Genomic DNA, 21,818 nt, shown 5'->3' with positions numbered 1-21,818 from the left:
TCCCGATCCGGTTTCCCCTCAGGGGTCCCGCCATGATTCCCCCTCAGGAATCCCTCTCCGGTTCCCCTTCAGGGGTCCCTCTCCGGTTTCCCCTCAGAGGTGCCGCCATTGGTCCCTCTCCGGTTTTCCCTCAGGGGTCCCGCCATGATCCCCCCTCAGGAATCTCTCTCTGGTTTCCCCTCAGGGGTCTCGCCATGATTCCCCCTCAGGAATCCCGATCCGGTTTCCCCTCAGGGGTCCCGCCATGATTCCTCCACAGGGATCCCTCTCCGGTTTCCCCTCAGGGGTCCCGCCATGATTCCCCCTCAGAAATCCCGATCCGGTTTCCCCTCAGGGGTCCCGCCATGATTCCTCCACAGGGATCCCTCTCCGGTTTCCCCTCAGGGGTCCCGCCATGATTCCCCCTCAGGGATCCCTCTCCGGTTTCCCCTCAGGGGTCTTGCCATGATTCCTCCTCAGGGATCCCTCTCCGGTTTCCCCTCAGGGGTCCCGCCATGATTCCCCCTCAGAAATCCCGATCCGGTTTCCCCTCAGGGGTCCCGCCATGATTCCCCCTCAGAAATCCCGATCCGGTTTCCCCTCAGGGGTCCCGCCATGGTTTCCCCTCAGGGGTCTGCCTCTGCGATCCCACCGTGAGTCCCGCCATGGTTCTGCCTCAGGGCTCTTACACTGACGTCCCGCCATAGCTCCCGCTCCTCTTCCCCCCTCCCGTTCCCCGTCCCGGCTCTCCCGCCATGCTTTCCCCTCACGGTTCCCGCTCCGAGCCCGGCCGTGCCCCGGTCCCGCCCCCGCTGTTTCTCTCTCTATGGTGCGGCGAGGCCGCTCTGCCCCGCTCGGAGGCCGCGCTCGGGCCGGGCCGGGCTCGCCCCGGCGGCTGCGCGCGCAGCCCGCGCTCCTGGCGCCGCGCGCCCGTTCCGCCATCGCCGCGGGGTCCCGGCCCCGGGCCCAGCCGGGCCGGCAACAGCGAACGGCGCCGGTAACAAGCAACGGCCGAGTCGGGCCGCCAATCCCGGGCCCGAACGGCCCCGTCCCACCGGGCCGGCGAATGGAGAAGCCGGGCAGGATGGACTGTCCCGCGCTGCCTCCCGGTTGGAAGAAGGAAGAGGTGATCCGCAAGTCGGGCCTGAGCGCCGGGAAAAGCGATGTCTACTACTTCAGGTACGGGCCCGGTAGGGCTGCCGAGGTTTGGGGAGCTCCCGGTGGCGCGGTTGGGGAAGGACGGTGGGGTCGGTGCCGGCTGTCAGAGCTCGCTCGCTTCCGCCATGGCTCTGGCAGGGCTGTCCTGTCACGGAGCGATTCCGGTTCCCGGTGTGAGGGGGAGCTGTCATGGGAGGGGGAATTCCGGTTCACTTTCTGAGGGGAACCGGGCTCTTGTCACGGGGGGAGTTCGGAGTTTTGTCCCGGGACGATTCCGGTTCCATGAGGGGAAACCGAGGCTCCCCTCACGGAGCGGTTCCGGTTCCATGAGGGAGAACCGGACTCCCCTCACGGGGCGGTTCCGGTTCCCGGTGTGAGGGGGAGCTGTCATGGGAGGGGGAATTCCGGTTCACTTTCTGAGGGGAACCGGGCTCTTGTCACGGGGGGAGCTCGGAGTTTTGCCCCGGGGCGATTCCGGTTCCATGAGGGCGATCCGGTTCCGGTTCCATGAGAGGGAACCGGACTCCCCTCTGGGGGCGGTTCCGGTTCCATGAGGGTGAACCGGGCTCCTGTCATGGGAGGAGCTCGGAGTTTTATCCCGGGACGGTTCCGGTTCCATGAGGGGAAACCGAGGCTCCCCTCACGGAGCGGTTCCGGTTCCATGAGGGCAAACCGGGCTCCCCTCACGGGGCGGTTTCGGTTCCATGAGGGGAAACCGAGGCTCCCCTCACGGAGCGGTTCCGGTTCACTTTTTGAGGGAGAACCGGCTCCTCTCACGGGGCCCTTCCGGTTCCATGAGGGGGGAACCGGGCTCCTGTCACGGGGGGAGCTCGGAGTTTTGCCCCGGGGCGATTCCGGTTCCATGAGGGGGAACCGGTTCCGGTTCCATGAGGGGGATCCGGGCTCCCCTCACGGGGCGGTTCCGATTTCATGAGGGAGAACCGGGCTCCTGTCACGGGGGGAGCTCGGAGTTTTATCCCGGGACGGTTCCGGTTCCATGAGGGGGAACCGATTCCGGTTCCATGGGGGCGAAACGGTTCCGGTTCCATGAGGGGGATCCGGTTCCGGTTCCATGAGGGGAAACCGGGGCTCCCCTCACGGGGCGGTTCCGATTTCATGAGGGAGAACCGGGCTCCTGTCACGGGGGGAGCTCGGAGTTTTATCCCGGGACGGTTCCGGTTCCATGAGGGGGAACCGATTCCGGTTCCATGGGGGCGAAACGGTTCCGGTTCCATGAGGGGGATCCGGTTCCGGTTCCATGAGGGGGAACCGGTTCCGGTTCCATGAGGGGGAACCGGGCTCCCCTCACGGGGGCGGTTCCGATTTCATGAGGGAGAACCGGGCTCCTGTCACGGGGGAGCTCGGAGTTTTATCCCGGGGACGATTCCGGTTCCATGAGGGGGATCCGGTTCCGGTTCCATGAGGGGGAAACCGGGGCTCCCCTCACGGGGCGGTTCCGGTTCCATGAGGGGGAACCGGTTCCGGTTCCATGAGGGGAAACCGGGGCTCCCCTCACGGGGCGGTTCCGGTTCCATGAGGGCGAACCGGGCTCTAAAAAAATCTCCAAAAAAATCCCCAAAATTCACCTAAAAATCCCCTAAAAATTCCCTCAACTTTTTCCAAAAATTCCCAAAAAATTCCCTAAAAAACCTCTAAAAGTTCTCCAAAAATTCCAAAAATCCCTAAAAATTCTCCAAAAATCCCCCAAAAATTCTCTAATAAATCCCAAGAAATCCCCAAAATTCTCAAAACAATTCCAGTAAATTCCCCAAAAATTCTCAGAAATTCCCCCAAAAATTCTCTAAAAATCTCAAAAAATATCAAAAAAACCCTCAAAAATTTCAAAAAAACTCCAAAAAATCCCCTAAAAAAATCCCAATACATTCCCCCAAAAATTCTCAAAAATTCACCAAAAAATTATCTAAAAATTCACCAAAAATTTCTCAAAAAAATCTCCAAAAAATCCCCAAAAATTCTCTAAAAAATCCTCAAGAATGCTCCCAAAAAACTCCAAAAATTTTCCCAAAATTTCCATTCAAAAATCTCCAAAAAATTTTAAAAAACCCTCAAAAAATGCCAAAAAAATCGGATTTTTCCCCTCAAAAATCGCCGTAAAATCGCCATTTTTTCACCTAAAATCGCCATTTTTTTCACCAAAATTCACCAAATTTTTTGCCGAATCTCTTCCTAATTAAGCTAATTAATGAAATTAATGAATTTTTTAGCCCCAGCGGGAAGAAGTTCCGCAGCAAGCCGCAGCTGGCGCGCTACCTGGGCAACGCCGTCGACCTGAGCTCCTTCGATTGCAAAATTCCTCCCCAAAAATTCCCAAAAAATTCTGAAAAAATCCCTAAAAAATCCCCCAAAAATTCCGAAAAATTCTGAAAAATTCCTGAAAAAATCCCCCAAAAAATCTGAATAAATTCTGAAAAAATTCTGAAAAAATCTCAAAAAATTCCGAAAAAATTCTGAAAGAATTCTCAAAAATTCCCTAAAAAATCCCCCAAAAAATCTGAATAAATTCTGAAAAAATTCTGAAAAAATCTCAAAAAATTCCGAAAAAATTCTCAAAAAACCCCCAAAAATCTCTTAAAAATCCCCCAAAAATTATGAAAAAATTCTCAAAAATTCCCTAAAAAATTCCCCAGAAAATCTCAAAAAAATCTCAAAAATTTTGAAAAAATCCCGAAAAATTCCAAAAAAATTCTGAAAATTTTCTCAAAAATTCCCTAAAAAATCCCCAAAAAATCTCAAAGAATTCTGAAAAAATTCTGAAAAAATCTCAAAAGTTCCGAAAAAATTCTCAAAAAACCCCCAAAAATCTCTTAAAAATCCCCAAAAAATTATGAAAAAATTATCAAAAATTCCCTAAAAAATCCCCAAAAAATCTCAAAAAATTCTTAAAAAATTTTGAAAAAATCCCGAAAAATTCTAAAAAAATTCTGAAAATTTTCTCAAAAATTCCCTAAAAAATCCCCAAAAAATCTCAAAGAATCTGAAAAAATTCTGAAAAAATCTCAAAAAAGTTCCGAAAAAATTCTCAAAAAATCCCCAAAAAATCTCTTAAAAATTCCCCAAAAATTATGAAAAAATTCTGAAAAAATTCCAAAAAATTCCGAAAAAATTCCAAAAAAATTATGAAAAAATTCTGAAAAAAATTCCAAAAAATTCCGAAAAAATCTAAAAAAATTCTGAAAAAACTCCAAAAAAATTCTGAAAAAATTCTCAAAAAACCCCCAAAAAATCTCTTAAAAATCCCCAAAAAATTATGAAAAAATTCTGAAAAAATCCTGAAAAAACTCCCCAAAAAATCTCAAAAATTCACCAAAAAAATTATCTAAAAATTCTCAAAAAAATCCTCCAAAATTTCTAAAAACCCCCCAAAAATTTCCATAAATTCCCAAAAATTCTCAAAAAAAATCCCAGAAATTTTCCCAAAATTCCCATTCAAAAACCTCCAAAAAATTTTAAAAAACCTCCAAAAATTCACAAAAAAAAATCCGATTTATCCCCTCAAAAATCGCCGTAAAATCGCCGTTTTTTTCACCTAAAATCGCCATTTTTTCACCAAAATTCACCAAATTTTTTGCCGAATCTCTTCCTAATTAAGCTAATTAATGAAATTAATGAATTTTTTAGCCCCAGCGGAAGAAGTTCCGCAGCAAGCCGCAGCTGGGCGCGCTACCTGGGCAACGCCGTCGACCTGAGCTCCTTCGATTTCCGCACGGGGAAGATGATGCCCAGCAAGCTGCAGAAGAACAAGCAGAAACTCCGCAACGACGCCCTCAACCCCAACAAAGTCAGCAAAAAAATTGAAATTTTTATGGTGTTATTGATGCTTTTATTTATTCACAAATATTCCCCTTTTTTTTTCCCGATTTTTCCCCATTTTATTCCCAATTTTTTCCCCAATTTTTCCCCATTTTATTCCAATTTTTTCCCAATTTTTCCCCAATTTTTCCCCCATTTATTCCAATATTTTTCCCCATTTTATTCCAATTTTATTCCCAATTTTTCCCCATTTTATTCCAATTTTTTCCCATTTTTCCCCAATTTTTCCCCATTTTATTCCGATTTTTTCCCCATTTTATTCCAATTTTTCCCCACTTTTTTCCAATTTTATTCCCAATTTTCCCCCATTTTATTCCCAATTTTTTCCCCAATTTTTCCCCAATTTTATTCCAATTTTTTTCCCATTTTTTCCCAATTTTTCTCCATTTTTATTCCAATTTTTTCCCCAATTTTTCCCCATTTTATTCCAATTTTTCCCAATTTTTTCCCAATTTTTCCCCATTTTATTCCAATTTTTCCCCCAATTTTTCCCCATTTTATTCCAATTTTTTCCCCATTTTATTCTAATGTTTTCCCAATTTTTCCCCCATTTTATTCCAATTTTTTTCCATTTTTTCCCAATTTTTTCCCAATTTTTCCCCATTTTATTCCCAAATTTTTCCCCAATTTTCCCCATTTTATTCCAAATTTTTCCCAATTTTTTCCCCAATTTTCCCCATTTTATTCCAATTTTTCCCGATGTTTTTCTCAATTGTTTCCCATTTTATTCCAATTTTTTTCCATTTTTTCCCCATTTTTTCCCCATTTTATTCCCAATTTTTCCCCAATTTTTCCCCCATTTTATTCCAATTTTTCCCCAATTTTTCTCCATTTTATTCCAGTTTTTTCCCCAATTTTTCCCCATTTTATTCCAATTTTTTCCCCAAATTTTCCCCATTTTTTTCCCCATTTTTCCCCATTTTATTCCAATTTTTTCCCTTTTTTTTCCAATTTTTCCCTACTTTATTCCCAATTTTCCCCCAATTTTTTCCCAATTTTTTCCCATTTTATTCCAATTTTTTCCTTTTTTTCCCCCATTTTATTCCAATTTTTCCCAATTTTTCCCCATTTTTCCCAATTTTATTCCAATTTTTTCCCAATTTTTCCCCATTTTATTCCCATTTTATTCCCATTTTTCCCCATTTTATTCCAATATTTTTCCCCATTTTATTCCCATTTTTTTCCCCAATTTTCCCCCATTTTATTCCAATTTTTCCCCAATTTTTCCCCATTTTATTCCAATTTTTTCCCCAATTTTTCCCCATTTTATTCCAATTTTTTCCCAATTTTTTCCCCTTTTTTCCCCATTTTATTCCAATTTTTCCCCATTTTTTCCCCATTTTATTCCAATTTTTTCCCAATTTTTCCCAATTTTTCCCCATTTTATTCCAATTTTTCCCCAATTTTTCCCCATTTTATTCCAATTTTTTCCCCATTTTATTCCAATTTTTTCCCAATTTTTCCCCCATTTTATTCCAATTTTTTTCAATTTTCCCAATTTTTTTCCCAATTTTTCCCCATTTTATTCCAGTTTTTTCCCCAATTTTTCCCCATTTTATTCCAATTTTATTCCCAATATTTCCCCATTTTATTCAATTTTTTTCCCAATTTTTTCCCAATTTTTTTCCCATTTTATTCCCAATTTTTGTCCATTTTTTCCCCAATTTTTCCCAATTTTATTCCAATTTTTTCCCAATTTTTCCCCAATTTTTCCCCATTTTATTCCAATATTTTTCCCCATTTTATTCCAGTTTTTTCCCCAATTTTTCTCCATTTTATTCCAGTTTTTTCCCCAATTTTTCCCCATTTTATTCCAATTTTTTCCCCAAATTTTCCCCATTTTTTCCCCATTTTTCCCCATTTTATTCCAATTTTTTCCCTTTTTTTTCCAATTTTTCCCTACTTTATTCCCAATTTTCCCCCAATTTTTTCCCAATTTTTTCCCATTTTATTCCAATTTTTTCCTTTTTTTCCCCCATTTTATTCCAATTTTTTCCCAATTTTTTCCCCATTTTTCCCAATTTTATTCCAATTTTTTCCCAATTTTTCCCCCATTTTATTCCCATTTTATTCCCATTTTTTCCTATTTTTTTCCAATTTTTTCCCCATTTTATTCCAATTTTTTCCCATTTTTTCCCCAATTTTATTCCAATTTTTCCCCAATTTTTCCCCATTTTATTCCCATTTTTTCCCAATTTTCCCCCATTTTATTCCAATTTTTCCCCAATTTTTCCCCCATTTTATTCCAATTTTTCCCCAATTTTCCCCAATTTTATTCCCAATTTTTTCCCCAATTTTCCCCATTTTATTCCAATTTTTTCCCAATTTTATCCCCAATTTTTCCCCATTTTATTCCCAATTTTTTCCCCAATTTTCCCCATTTTATTCCAATTTTTTCCCCAATTTTTCCCTAATTTTTCCCCATTTTATTCCAATTTTTTCCCCATTTTATTCCCAATTTTTTCCCCATTTTTTCCCCATTTTATTCCAATTTTTTCCCAATTTTTCTGCATTTTATTCCAATTTTTCCCCCAATTTTCCCCATTTTATTCCAATTTTTTTCTCCAATTTTTTCCCCAATTTTCCCCCATTTTATTCCAATTTTTTTCTCCAATTTTTCCCCAATTTTTCCCCATTTTATTCCAATATTTTTCCCCATTTTTCCCCAATTTTTTCCCAATTTTCCCCATTTTATTCCAATTTTTCCATTTTTTCCCCAATTTTATTCCAATTTTTCCCAATTTTCCCTATTTTATTCCAATTTTTCCCCAATTTTATTCCAATTTTTCCCCAATTTTTCCCCAATTTTATTCCAATTTTTTCCCAATTTTTCCCCATTTTATTCCAATTTTTTTTCCATTTTTTTCCCAATTTTTTTCCCAATTTTTCCCCATTTTATTCCAATTTTTTCCCCAATTTTTCCCCATTTTATTCAATTTTATTCCCAATATTTTCCCATTTTATTCCAATTTTTTTCCCAATTTTTCCCAATTTTTTTCCCATTTTATTCCCAATTTTTGTCCATTTTTTCCCCAATTTTTCCCAATTTTATTCCAATTTTTCCCAATTTTTTTCCAATTTTTCCCATTTTTTTTCCAGTTTATTCCCAATTTTTCCCCCATTTTTCCCAATTTTTCCCCATTTTATTCCCAATTTTCCCCAATTTTTTCCCAATTTTTCCCAATTTTTTTCCCCTTTTTTCCCCATTTTATTCCAATTTTTTCCCATTTCCCATTTTTATTCCAGTCTTTTTCCCAATTTTTTCCCATTTTATTCCCAAATTTTTCCCATTTTATTCCAATTTTTTCCCCAATTTTTGTCGTTTTTTCCTCATTTTTTCGCCGTTTTTCGCCCGATTTTCTTCATTTTTTTTTTCTTTTTTTCCACTTCCTTTCCCCTTCATTAATTAACCCATTTCTTAATTAAAAATTAATTAATTTTAGGGCAAACCCGACCTAAACACCACCCTGCCCATCCGCCAAACCGCCTCCATTTTCAAGCAGCCGGTGACGAAGGTGACGAATCACCCGGGCAATAAAGTCAGGAGCGACCCTCAAAGAACGAGTGATCAGCCCAAACAGGTTAATTAACGAGGGGAATTAACGAGGTTGTTAATTAGGGGAGGGCTGGGGGAAAAAAAGAAAAAAAAAATGAAGAAAATCGGCTGAAAAATGAGGAAAATATGAGAAAAAGAGGGGGAAAAATGGGGGAAAAATGGGAATAAAATGGGGAAAAATTGGGGAAAAATTGGATTAAAATGGGGAAAAATTGGGAAAAAATGGGGGAAAATCTGGAATAAAATGGGGAAAAATTGGGCAAAAATTGGGAAAAAATTGGGGAAAATTTGGGGAAAAATTGGAAATAAAATGGGGAAAAATTGGAATAAAATTGGGTAAAAATGGGGAAAAAATGGGAAAAAATTGGGGAAAAAATGGGAAAAAATTGGAATAAAATGGGGAAAAAATGGGAGAAAAAATTGGGAATAAATGGGAAAATTTGGGGAAAAATTGGAATAAAATTGGGTAAAAAAGGGAGAAAAAATGGGGAAAAATGAGAAAAAAATGGGGAAAAATTGGGAAAATTGGGGAAATTTTGGGGAAAAATTGAGAAAAAAATGGGGGAAAATTTGGAATAAAATGGGGAAAAATTGGGAAAAAATTTGGAATAAAATGGGGAAAAATTGGGAAAAAATTGGGAAAAATTGGGGAAAAAATTGGAATAAAATGGGGAAAAAATGGGGAAAAATGGGAAAAAATTGGGAAAAAATTGGAATAAAATGGGGAAAAATTGGGAATAAAATGGAGAAAAATTTGGAATAAAATGGGGAAAAAATTGGGGAAAAATTGGGGAAAATTGGGAAAAAATTGGGAAAAAATTGGCAAAAAATTGGAATAAAATGGGGAAAAAATGGGGGAAAAATGGGAAAAAATGAGAAAAAAATGGGGAAAAATTGGGGAAAAAATTGGGGAAAAAATTGGAATAAAATGGGGAAAAAATGGGGAAAAATGGGAATAAAATTTGGGGAAAAAATTGGAATAAAATGGGGAAAAATTGGAATAAAATGGGAATAAAATGGGAAAAAATTGGATTAAAATGGGGAAAAATTGGGGAAAAAATTGGAATAAAATGGGGGAAAATTGGGATAAAATTGGTAAAAAAAATTGGAAAAAAATGGGGGAAAAATGGGGAAAAATTGGGAATAAAATGGGGAAAAAATGGAAAAAAATTGGAATAAAATGGGGAAAAATTGGAAAAAATTGGGGGAAAAATTGGAATAAAATGGGGAAAACCTTGGAATAAAATGGGGAAAAAACAGGGAAAATTTGGGAATAAACTGTGGAAAAATTGGGGAAAAATTGCAGAAAAGTTGGGTAAAATTTGGAATAAAATGGGGAAAAATTGGCGAAAAAATGAGAATAAAATGGGGGAAAAATTGAGAAAAAATTGGGAAAAAATTGGAATTTTTTCCGTGTAAAATTGGAATTTTTTGCGTGAAAAATTGGAATTTTTTGCGTGAGAAAATTGGAATTTTTTGCGTGAAAAATTGGAATTTTTTGCGTGAAAAATTGGAATTTTTTGCGTGAAAAATTGGAATTTTTGAGTGAAAATTTTGATTTTTTTTTTTTCATGAAAATGTGGAGTTTTTGATGAAAATTTGGAATTTTTTTGCAGCTTTTTTGGGAGAAGAGGCTGCAGGGCTGAGCGCGTCGGACGTGAGCGAGCAAAGCATCAAATGCATGAGCTGCCCAAGGGACTGCAGGGTAATAAATGGGAAATAAATTGAATTTAATTGAATTAAAATTGGAATAAAATGGGGAAAAAATTGGGGAAAAATTGGGAAAAAATTGGGAAAAAATTGGGAAAAAATTGGGGAAAAATTGGGGAAAAAATGGGAATAAAATGGGAAAAAATCAAAATAAAATGGGGAAAAATTGGGAAAAAAATGGGGAAAAATTGAGAAAAATTGGGGAAAAATTGGAAATAAAATGGGGAAAAATTGGGAAAAAATGGGAATAAAATGGGGAAAAAATTGGAATAAAAATTGGGGAAAAATTGGGAATAAAATGGGGAAAAATTGGGGAAAAAATTGGAATAAAATGGGGAAAAATGGGGGGAAAAATGGGAATAAAATGGGGAAAAATTGGGGATAAAATGGGAAAAAATTGGGAATAAAATTGGGAAAAAATGGGAATAAAATGGGGAAAAATTGGGAAAAAATTGGGAGAAAAATTGGGAAAAAATTGGGGAAAAAATTGGAAATAAAATGGGGAAAAATTGGGAAAAAATTGGGGAAAAAATGGGAATAAAATGGGGAAAAATTGGGGGAAAATCTGGAATGAAATGGGGGAAAGATTGGGGCAACAAAGCGAATTTTGAGCCGAAAAAATTCAATTTTTGGGGGGGAAAAAATGCCAATTTTGAAGCGAAAAAATTGAATTTTTTGGGGGAAAAAAGGGATATTTTGGCCAAACAAAATGGGATTTTTTCGGGGTAAAAAATGGCAATTTGGTGAAAAATTTTGTATTTGTTGGGGGGGAAAAAATGCGAATTTTGAGGGGAAAAAATTTAATCTTTTGGGGGGAAAAAAAATGCGAATTTTGAGGGGAAAAAATTGAATTTTTGGGGGGAAAAAAATGCGAATTTTGAGGGGAAAAAATTGAATTTTTTTGGGGAACAAAAGCGAATTTTGCGGCGAAAAAATGAAATATTTTGAGGGAAAAAATGCGAATTTTGAGGCCAAAAAAATTGAATTTTGGGGGGAAAAAATGCCAATTTTGAAGCGAAAAAATTGAATTTTTTGGGGGGAAAAAAGGGATATTTTGGCCAAACAAAATGGGATTTTTTCGGGGTAAAAAATGGCAATTTTGGTGAAAAATTTTGTATTTGTTGGGGGGAAAAAAATGCGAATTTTGAGGCGAAAAAAATTGAATTTTTGGGGGGAAAAAAAGCGAATTTTGCGGCGAAAAAATGAAATATTTTGAGGGAAAAAATGCGAATTTTGAGGCCAAAAAAATTGAATTTTTGGGGGGAAAAAATCGAATTTTTTGGGGGAAAAAAAGGGATTATTTCGGCCAAACGGCATCGGATTTTTTCGGGGTAAAAAATGGCGAATTTGGTGAAAAATTTGGGATTTTTTGGTGCAGGAGTTGGGCCAGGAGCCAGCAGGGAATCTCTGTTATCGGCCGTGGCCAGCGCCCTCCACACCAGCTCGGCTCCCATCACCGGCCAGAACTCGGCGGCCGTGGAGAAAAACCCGGGGATTTGGCTGAACACGGCGCAGCCCCTGTGCAGGGCATTCGTGGTCACTGATGAGGACATCAGGTGGGTGGAAAATTGAAATTTTTTTGCACCAAAAATCCCTAAAAATGCCCTAAAAATTCCCTGAAAAATGGCCAAAAAATCCCCCGAAAATTCCTTATAATTCGCCCAAAAATAACAAAAAAATTCCCCAAACAATCCAAAATTTCTCCAAAAAATCCCCCCAACAATCCCTAAAAAATCCCCCGAAATTAAAAAAAAAAGTTGGGAAAAAATTCCAAAAAAAATCCCTAAAAAATCATTAAAAAATCCTGAAAAGTTCCCTAAAAAATCCCCAGAAAATCCCCAAAAAATTCCTAAAAAAATCCCCCAAAAAATTCCCAAAAAATTCCAAAAAAATTCTTAAAAAATTCCCCAAAAATTTGGAAAAAATTCCTAAAAAATTCCCCAAAAAATCCCCCCAAAAATTCCCAAAAAATCCCCAAAAAATTCCCCAAAAAATCCCCCAAAAATGCCAAAAAAATTCCTTAAAAAATTCCCAGAAAATCCCCAAAAATTCCCCAAAAAATCCCCCAAAAAAATCTCAAAAAATCCCCCAGAAATTTGAAAAAAATTCCTGAAAAATCCCAAAAAATCCCTAAAAAGTTCCTAAAAAATCCCCAAAAAATTCCCCAAAAAATCCCTAAAAAAATTCCTAAAAAATCCCAAAAAATTCCCAATAAATTCCCAAAAAATTCCTAAAAAAATCCCCAAAAAATTCCTAAAAAATTCCCCAAAAAATTCGGAAAAATCCCCAAAAAATCCCCCCAAAATTCCCTAAAAAATCATCCAAAAAATTCCTAAAAAAATCTCAAAAAAATCCCCAAAAAATCCCCCCAAAAAATTCCCAAAAAATTGGGAAAAAATTCCTAAAAAATCCCCCCAAAAATGCCAAAAATTAAAAAAGAAATTCGGAAAAAATTCCAAAAAAATCCCTAAAAAATCATTAAAAAATCCTGAAAAATTCCCTAAAAAATCCCCCATAAATCCCCAAAAAATTCCTAAAAAAATCCCCCCAAAAATTCCCAAAAAAATCCCCAAAAAATTCCCAAAAAATCCTCAAAAAATCCCCAAAAAATTCCCAAAAAATCCCCAAAAATTCCTAAAAATTTTCAAAAAATTCCGCAAAAAATCCCCCAAAAATGCCACAAAAATTCCGAAAAATAATCCCCAAAAATCCCCCAAAAAATCCCAAAAAAATCCCCCAAAAATCCCAAAAATTCCTAAAAAAATCCCCAAAAAAATTCTTTAAAAATTCAGAAAAAACTTCAAAAACCCCCCCAAAATTTCCTAAAAATTCCCCAAAAAATTCCTAAAAAATCCCTCAAAAAATCCCCAAAAAAACCAGAAAATTCCTAAAAAATCCCCAAAAAAATTCTCAAAAAAATTCCCAAAAAATTCCTAAAAAAAATTCCCAAAAAACCCCAAAAATTTTCTAAAAAATCCCCCCCAAAAAATCCCTAAAAAATCAAAAAAGAAAATCCCTAAAAAAATCCCAAAAAGCCCCCAAAAATTCCACAAAATTCCCCCAAAAAATCCCAAAAAATCCCCCAAAAATTCCCAAAAAATCCCTAAAAAATCCCTAAAAATCCTTAAAAAAAATCTTCCAGAATTCCCTAAAAACCTCAAAAAATCCTCTCAAAAAATCCCCAAAAAATCCCCCCAAAATAAGAAAAAAATCCCCAAAAATTCTCAAAAAAAATCCCTAAAAATTCCAAAAAAATTCCAAAAAAATCCCCAAAAATTCCTAAAAAATTCCCAAAAAATCCCGCAAAAATTCCTAAAAAAAACCCCAAAAAATCCCCCAAAAACATCCTAAAAATTCCCCAGAAATTTTGGCGGGAAATTTTCGGAATTTTGGCGGGAATTTTGGCAGGAAATCATTCAAGTTTTTGCGTGGGAATTTTGGCAGGAAATCATTCAAGTTTTTGTGGGAATTTGGCAGGAATTCATTCAAGTTTTTGTGGGAATTTTGCAGGAATTCATTCAAGTTTTTGTGTGAATTTTCTTAGGAATTCATTCAAGTTTTTGTGGGAATTTTGCAGGAAATCATTCAATATTTTGCAGGAATTTTGGCAGGAAATCATTCAAGTTTTGGTGGGAATTTTGCAGGAAATCATTCAAGTTTTTGGGGGAATTTTGCAGGAATTCATTCAAGTTTTTGCGTGGGAATTTCGGCAGGAACCATTCAAGTTTTTGTGGGAATTTTGGCATTAAATAATTCAAGTTTTTGTGGGAATTTTGCAGGAAATCATTCAAGTTTTGTGGGAATTTGGCAGGAATTCATTCAAGTTTTTGTGGGAATTTTCTCAGGAATTCATTCAAGTTTTTGTGGGAATTTTGCAGGAATTCATTCAAGTTTTTGTGTGAATTTTCTTAGGAATTCATTCAAGTTTTTGTGGGAATTTGGCAGGAATTCATTCAAGTTTTGGTGGGAATTTTGCAGGAAATCATTCAAGTTTTTGTGGGAATTTGGCAGGAAATCATTCAAGTTTTTGTGGGAATTTTGCAGGAATTCATTCAAGTTTTTGTGGGAATTTTCTCAGGAAATCATTCAAGTTTTGGTGGGAATTTTCTCAGGAAATCATTCAAGTTTTTGTGGGAATTTTGCAGGAATTCATTCAAGTTTTTGTGGGAATTTTGGCATTAAATCATTCAAGTTTTTGTGGGAATTTTGCAGGAATTCATTCAAGTTTTTGTGGGAATTTTGGCATTAAATAATTCAAGTTTTTGTGGGAATTTTGCAGGAATTCATTCAAGTTTTTGTGGGAATTTTGGCATTAAATAATTCAAGTTTTTGTGGGAATTTTGGCAGGAAATCATTCAAGTTTTCGCGTGGGAATTTTGTCAGGAAATCATTCAAGTTTTTGTGGGAATTCTCTCAGGAATTCATTCAAGTTTTTGTGGGAATTTCGGCAGGAAATCATTCAAGTTTTTGTGGGAATTTTCTCAGGAATTCATTCAAGTTTTTGTGTGGGAATTTTGGCAGGAATTCATTCAAGTTTTTGTGGGAATTTTGGCAGGAAATCATTCAAGTTTTTGTGGGAATTTTCTCAGGAATTAATTCAATTTTTTGCATGGGAATTTTGCAGGAATTCATTCAAGTTTTGTGGGAATTTTGTCAGGAATTCATTCAAGTTTTTGTGGGAATTTTGCAGGAAATCATTCAAGTTTTTGTGGGAATTTTGCAGGAATTCAAGTTTTTGTGGGAATTTTCTCAGGAAATCATTCAAGTTTTTGCGTGGGAATTTTGGCAGGAAATCATTCAAGTTTTTTTGTGGGAATTTTCTCAGGAATTCATTCAAGTTTTGGCGTGGGAATTTTGGCAGGAAATCATTCAAGTTTTTGTGGGAATTTTCTTAGGAATTCATTCAAGTTTTTGTGGGAATTTTGCAGGAATTCATTCAAGTTTTTGCGTGGGAATTTTGGCAGGAATTCATTCAAGTTTTTGTGGGAATTTTCTCAGGAATTCATTCAAGTTTTTGTGGGAATTTTGGCATTAAATAATTCAAGTTTTTGTGGGAATTTTGGCAGGAATTCATTCAAGTTTTTGTGGGAATTTTGGCAGGAAATCATTCAAGTTTTCGCGTGGGAATTTTGGCAGGAATTCATTCAAGTTTTTGTGGGAATTTTAGCAGGAATTCATTCAAGTTTTTGCGTGGGAATTTTGGCAGGAAATCATTCAAGTTTTTGTGGGAATTTTCTTAGGAATTCATTCAAGTTTTTGTGGGAATTTTGCCAGAAAATCATTCAAGTTTTTGCGTGGGAATTTTGGCAGGAAATCATTCAAGTTTTTGTGTGAATTTTCTCAGGAATTCATTCAAGTTTTTGCGTGGGAATTTTATCAGGAAATCATTCAAGTTTTTGTGGGAATTTTGCAGGAATTCATCCAAGTTTTTGTGGGAATTTTCTCAGGAATTCATTCAAGTTTTGGTGGGAATTTTGCAGGAATTCATTCAAGTTTTTGCGTGGGAATTTTGCCAGGAAATCATTCAAATTTTGGTGGGAATTTTGTCAGGAATTCATTCAAGTTTTTGCGTGGGAATTTTGGCTGGAAATCATTCAAGTTTTGGTGGGAATTTTGCAGGAATTCATTCAAGTTTTTGCGTGGGAATTTCGGCAGGAACCATTCAAGTTTTTGTGGGAATTTTGGCATTAAATAATTCAAGTTTTTGTGGGAATTTTGCAGGAAATCATTCAAGTTTTTGTGGGAATTTTGCAGGAATTCATTCAAGTTTTTGCGTGGGAATTTTGCCAGGAAATCATTCAAATTTTGGTGGGAATTTGGCAGGAATTCATTCAATTTTTTGCAGGAATTTTGGCAGGAAATCATTCAAGTTTTTGCGTGGGAATTTTGCAGGAATTCATTCAAGTTTTGTGGGAATTTTGGCAGGAATTCATTCAAGTTTTTGCGTGGGAATTTTGGCAGGAAATCATTCAAGTTTTGCTGGGAATTTGGCAGGAATTCATTCAAGTTTTTGTGTGAGAATTTTGTCAGGAATTCATTCAAGTTTTTGTGTGAATTTTCTTAGGAATTCATTCAAGTTTTTGTGGGAATTTGGCAGGAATTCATTCAAGTTTTTGCGTGAGAATTTTGCAGGAATTCATTCAAGTTTTGGTGGGAATTTTTCAGGAATTCATTCAAGTTTTCGCGTGAGAATTTTGCAGGAATTCATTCAAGTTTTTGCGTGGGAATTTTGGCAGGAAATCATTCAAGTTTTGGTGGGAATTTGGCAAGAATTCATTCAAGTTTTGGTGGGAATTTGGCAGGAAATCATTCAAGTATTTGTGGGAATTTTCTCAGGAATTAATTCAATTTTTTGCGTGAGAATTTTGGCAGGAAATCATTCAAGTTTTTGTGTGAATTTTCTCAGGAATTCATTCAAGTTTTGGCACGAATTTTGGCAGGAACCATTCAAGTTTTTGTGGGAATTTTGGCATTAAATAATTCAAGTTTTTGTGGGAATTTTGGCAGGAATTCATTCAAGTTTTTGTGGGAATTTTGCCAGAAAATCATTCAAGTTTTTGCGTGGGAATTTTGGCAGGAAATCATTCAAGTTTTTGTGGGAATTTTCTCAGGAATTCATTCAAGTTTTGTGGGAATTTCGGCAGGAATTCATTCAAGTTTTTGCGTGGGAATTTTGGCAGGAATTCATTCAAGTTTTTGTGGGAATTTTCTCAGGAATTCATTCAAGTTTTTGTGGGAATTTTGCAGGAAATCATTCAATATTTTGCAGGAATTTTGGCAGGAAATCATTCAAGTTTTTGTGTGAATTTTCTCAGGAATTCATTCAAGTTTTTGTGGGAATTTTGCAGGAATTCATTCAAGTTTTTGCGTGGGAATTTTGGCAGGAATTCATTCAAGTTTTTGTGGGAATTTTGGCAGGGAATCATTCAAGTTAAAAGTATGAAATTTTTGGGGGGAAAAATTTGAATTTTTCTGGGAAAAAATGGAATTTTTTCAAGGAAAAAAAATTGAATTTTTGGGGAAAAAATATCGAATTTTATGGGGAAAAAAATCGAATTTTTTGGCAAGAGAAATTGAATTTTTTGGCGGAAAAAATGGAATTTTTTCAGCCCAAAAAAAGAGATTTTATCATGCAATAAAAAGTGAATTTTTGGAGCTAAATTTTATTTTTATTTAATAAAAATGAAATTAATTTTAGGAAACAAGAAGAAAGAGTGCAGGCGGTGAGGAAGGAGTTGGAGGAGGAAAAATTGAAATTTTTCCAGAAAAAAAAAAAGAAAAATTTGGAGTAAAAATTTAAAATTTTGGGGGAAAAATTTTGAATTTTTTGAAAAAAAAAAATTTTGATTTTTTAGGGAGAAAATTGGAATTTTTTAGGGAAAAAAATTGGAATTTTGGGGGAAAAAATATCGAATTTTTTGGGGGAAAAATTTGGAATTTTTTGGGGTAAAAATATCAAAATTTTGGGGGTAAAAATTGGAATTTTTTGGGGAAAAAATTGAATTTTGGGGGAAAAAAATTTGAATTTTTTGGGGAAAAAATATGGAATTTTTGGAGGAAAAAATTGGAATTTTTGAAGGAAAAAATCAGAATTTTTGGGTTAAAAATATCAAATTTTATGGGGAAAAAATTTGAATTTTTTAGGGAAAAAAATTGGAATTTTGGGGGGAAAAAATTTGGATTTTTCTGGGAAAAAATTGGAATTTTTCTGGGCAAAAATATCGAATTTTTGGGGGGGAAAATTGGATTTTTTTAGGGTAAAAATATCGAATTTTTCTGGGAAAAAAATTGAATTTTTCTAGGAAAAAATTGGAATTTTTCTGGGGAAAATGTCGAATTTTTGGGGGAAAGAATTGGAATTTTTGGGGGAGAAAATTTGAATTTTTTGGGGTAAAAATATCGACTTTTTAGGGGTAAAAATTTGAACTTTTCCGGGGGAAGAATTTGAATTTTTTGAAGGAAAAAATTTGAAATTTTCTGGAAAAAAATTGAATTTTAGGGGGGAAAAAATGGAATTTTTCTGGAAAAAAATTTAAATTTTTCGGGAAAAAAAATTGAATTTTTTGGGGTAAAAATTTGAATTTTTGGGGGTAAAATGTCGAATTTTGGGGGGAAAAAATTTGGATTTTTCTGGAAAAAAAATTGGATTTTAGGGGGGAAAAAATGGAATTTTTCTGGGAAAAAATTTAAATTTTTCGGGAAAAAAATCGAATTTTTTGCAGGAAAAAAAAAAGATTTTTTTGTGGAATAAAAAGGGAAATTTTGGAGATAAAAAATTGATTTTTTTTACAAAAATAAAATTATTTTTAGGAAACAAGAAGAAAGAGTTCAAGCGGTGAGGAAGAAGTTGGAGGAGGCGCTTTTGGCCGATGTTTTGTCCAGGAATTGTGAAAATCAAGAGAAAAATGAGGCGGAAAATGGAAATGAAAGTTAAAAATGGGTGAGGGAAAATTGGGGAAAAAATGGGGAAAAATTGGGGAAAAAATTGGGGAAAAATGGGGAAAAAATTGGAATAAAATGGGGAAAAAATGGAGAAAAAATGGGGAAAAAATTGGAAAAAAATTGGGGAAAAATTTGAGAAAAAATGAGAATAAAATGGGGTAAAAATATGAAAAAAAATTGGAATAAAATTGGGAAAAAATTGGAAAAAAATGGAGAAAAATTCACGAAAAAATTGGAATAAAATGGGGAAAAATTGGAATAAAATGGAGAAAAATTGGAGAAAAAACGGGAATAAAATGGGGAAAAATTGGGAAAAAAATTGGAATAAAATGGGGAAAAAATTGGGGAAAAATTGGAATTAAATGGGGGAAAATGAGAGAAAAAATTGGAATAAAATGGGGAAAAATTTGGAATAAAATGGGGAAAAATTGGAAAAAAAAATGGAATTAAATGGGGAAAAAATGGGAATAAAATGGGGAAAAAATTGGGATAAAATGGGGGAAAATTGGGGAAAAATTGGAGAAAAATTGGGAATAAAATGGAAAAAAATTGAGAAAAATTGGGGAAAAATTGGAAATAAAATGGGGAAAAATTGGGAAAAAATGGGAATAAAATGGGGAAAAAATCAAAATAAAATGGGAAAAAATTGGAATAAAATGGGGAAAAAATTGGAATAAAATTGGGAAAAATGGGGAAAAAATTGGAAATAAAATGGGGAAAAATTGGGAAAAAATTGGAATAAAATTGGGAAAAAATTGGGAGAAAATTGGGGAAAAATTGGGAAAAAATTGGGGAAAAATTGGGAATAAAATGGGGAAAAATTGGGGATAAAATGGGAAAAAATTGGGAATAAAATGGGGAAAAAAATTGGGAAAAAATTGGAAAAAAAATTGGGGAAAAATTGGAAAAAAATTTGAAAAAAATGGGAATAAAATGGGGAAATAATGGGGGAAAAATTGGAATAAAATGGAGAAAAATTCAAGAAAAATGGGAATAAAATGGGGAAAAATTGGAAAAAAAAGGGGGGAATAATTGGAATAAAATTGGAAAAAAAATGGAGAAAAATGTGGGAAAAAATGTGGGAAAAAATTGGAAAAAAATGGGGGAAAAATTGGGAAAAAATTGGGGAAAAAATGGGGAAAAAATTGGAATAAAATTGGAATAAAAATTGGAAATAATTGGGACTAAAATGGGGAAAAATGGGGGAAAAAATTGAAATAAAATGGGAAAAAAATGGGACAAAAATCGGGATTAAAATGAAAATTAAAATAAATTTATTTTTGATTTATTTTTAATAAAAATAATTTATAAATTCTATTTTTTTTTATTTTTAGGCACTTGGATACCAAGGAGAAAAACCCGGAAAAATCCCGAATTTTTGAGGCACTTTGGACCCTTTGGAATTAAAATTTCCAAAGGTTTTGAAAATTTGCATAAAAATTTGCATAAAATTTGCATAGCATTTGCATAACATTTGCATACCTGCAAAAATTTGCATAAAATTTGCATAAATGACTTTTTTGGATAATAAAAAATTGAATTTATTTCTTATTTTTTGGGATGTAAATAATTTTAAAATTATGAAAAATTCCCAATTAAAAAAAAATTTAAATTTATTTTAATTTTTTAATTTTTATTTTTATTTTTATTTTTGAGGGTTCCACGTTAAGAAAAAATTAAAAAATTTTGGATTTTTTTTTGAATTTTTTGGGAATTTTTTGGGGGTTTTTAAGGGGACGTTGGAGGTGGAGGAATGGAATTGTGTAAATAAAAAATTAATTTTGAAAAGGTGGAAAAATTTGAATTTTTGGGGGAAAAAAGGGGATTTGGGGAGGAAAAAATTGGGAATTTTTGGGAAAAAAATAGAAAAATTTGGAGGAAAAATTGGAAAAAATTTGGGGAAAAAAATTGGATTTTTGGGGAAAAAATTTGAATTTTTGGGGGAAAAAATGAGAATTTTTTGGGAAAAAATTGGAAAAAGATTGGGGAAAAATTGGGAAAAATTTGGGAAAAAATTTGAATTTTTGGGGGAAAAAAATGGGAATTTTTAGGAGGAAAAAATGGGAATTTTTAGGGGAAAAAATGGAAAAAATTGGGGAAAAATTGGGAAAAATTTGGGAAAAAATTTGAATTTTTAGGGGAAAAAATAGGAAATTTGGGGGGAAAAAATTGGGAATTTTTTGGGAAAAAATTGGAAAAATTTGGAGGAAAAAATTGAATTTTTTGGGGAAAAAATGGGAATTTTTGGGAGGAAAAAATTGGGAATTTTTAGGAAAAAAATTGGAAAAAATTTGGGAAAAAATTGAATTTTTTGGGGGGAAAATGGGAATTTTTGGGGAAAAATTGGAAAAAATTTGGGAAAAAATTTGAATTTTTAGGGGAAAAAATGGGAAATTTGGGGGAAAAAATTGGGAATTTTTAGGGGAAAAATGGAAAAAATTGGGGGAAAATTGGAAAAAATTTGGGAAAAAATTTGAATTTTTAGGGGGGAAAAATGGGAATTTTTGGGAAAAAAAAAAAGAAAAAATTTGGGGAAAATTTTGAAATTTTGGGGGAAGAAATTTGAATTTTTGAGGAAAAAAAATTTGAATTTTTGAGGGCAAGAAATGAAAATTTGCTGGGAAAAATTCGGAATATTCGGGATAAAAACTGGAAAATTTCGGAGGTAAAAATAAAAAATTGGTGGAAAATTTGGGGAAAAATTTTGAATTTTGGGAGGAAAATTGAGAATTTTGGGCTGAAAATGGAGAATTTTTTGGGGGAAAAAAAATCGGAATTTGGGGACAAAATCTGGACAAAATTAAGGGGGAAAAATTGGATTTTTTGGGGTATAGAAAGTGGGAATTTTGGCGGGAAAATTTTGGTATTTTGGCGGGAAAATTCCGGAATTTTGGCGGGAAATGTTGGCAGGAAATCATTGAAGTTTTGGCGGGAAATTTCTGGAATTTTGGCGGGAAATTTTGGCGGGAAATTTTTGGAATTTTGGCGGGAAATTTTGGCAGGAAATCATTGAAGTTTTGGCGGGAAATTTTCGCGGGAAATCATTGAAGTTTTGGCGGGAAATTTTGGCGGGAAAATTTCGGACTTTTGGCGGGAATTTTGGCAGGAAATTTCTGGTGTTTTGGCGGGAAATCTTGGCGGG

General features: G+C 35.6%; 1 protein-coding gene across 1 annotated transcript; it reads left to right on the top strand.

The window, feature by feature from the left end:
• The first annotated feature begins 867 nt into the window (after nt 1-867).
• Nucleotides 868-20,464, top strand: LOC132086465 (methyl-CpG-binding domain protein 2-like). The gene is given in 9 exon segments (XM_059492164.1): nt 868-1,158; nt 4,777-4,936; nt 8,412-8,549; nt 10,141-10,159; nt 10,162-10,200; nt 10,203-10,229; nt 11,613-11,790; nt 18,545-18,674; nt 20,011-20,464. Coding segments are annotated over 8 exon segments (798 nt in total). The 5' UTR covers nt 868-1,045; the 3' UTR covers nt 18,669-18,674; nt 20,011-20,464.
• Nucleotides 20,465-21,818: the final 1,354 nt, after the last annotated feature.

The sequence above is a fragment of the Ammospiza nelsoni genome, chromosome Z, assembly GCF_027579445.1.
Source record: "Ammospiza nelsoni isolate bAmmNel1 chromosome Z, bAmmNel1.pri, whole genome shotgun sequence".
Classification (NCBI taxonomy): Eukaryota; Metazoa; Chordata; class Aves; order Passeriformes; family Passerellidae; genus Ammospiza; species Ammospiza nelsoni.
Note: the sequence above shows the minus strand (reverse complement) of the source record. Positions and strands in the feature narration are given on the sequence as shown.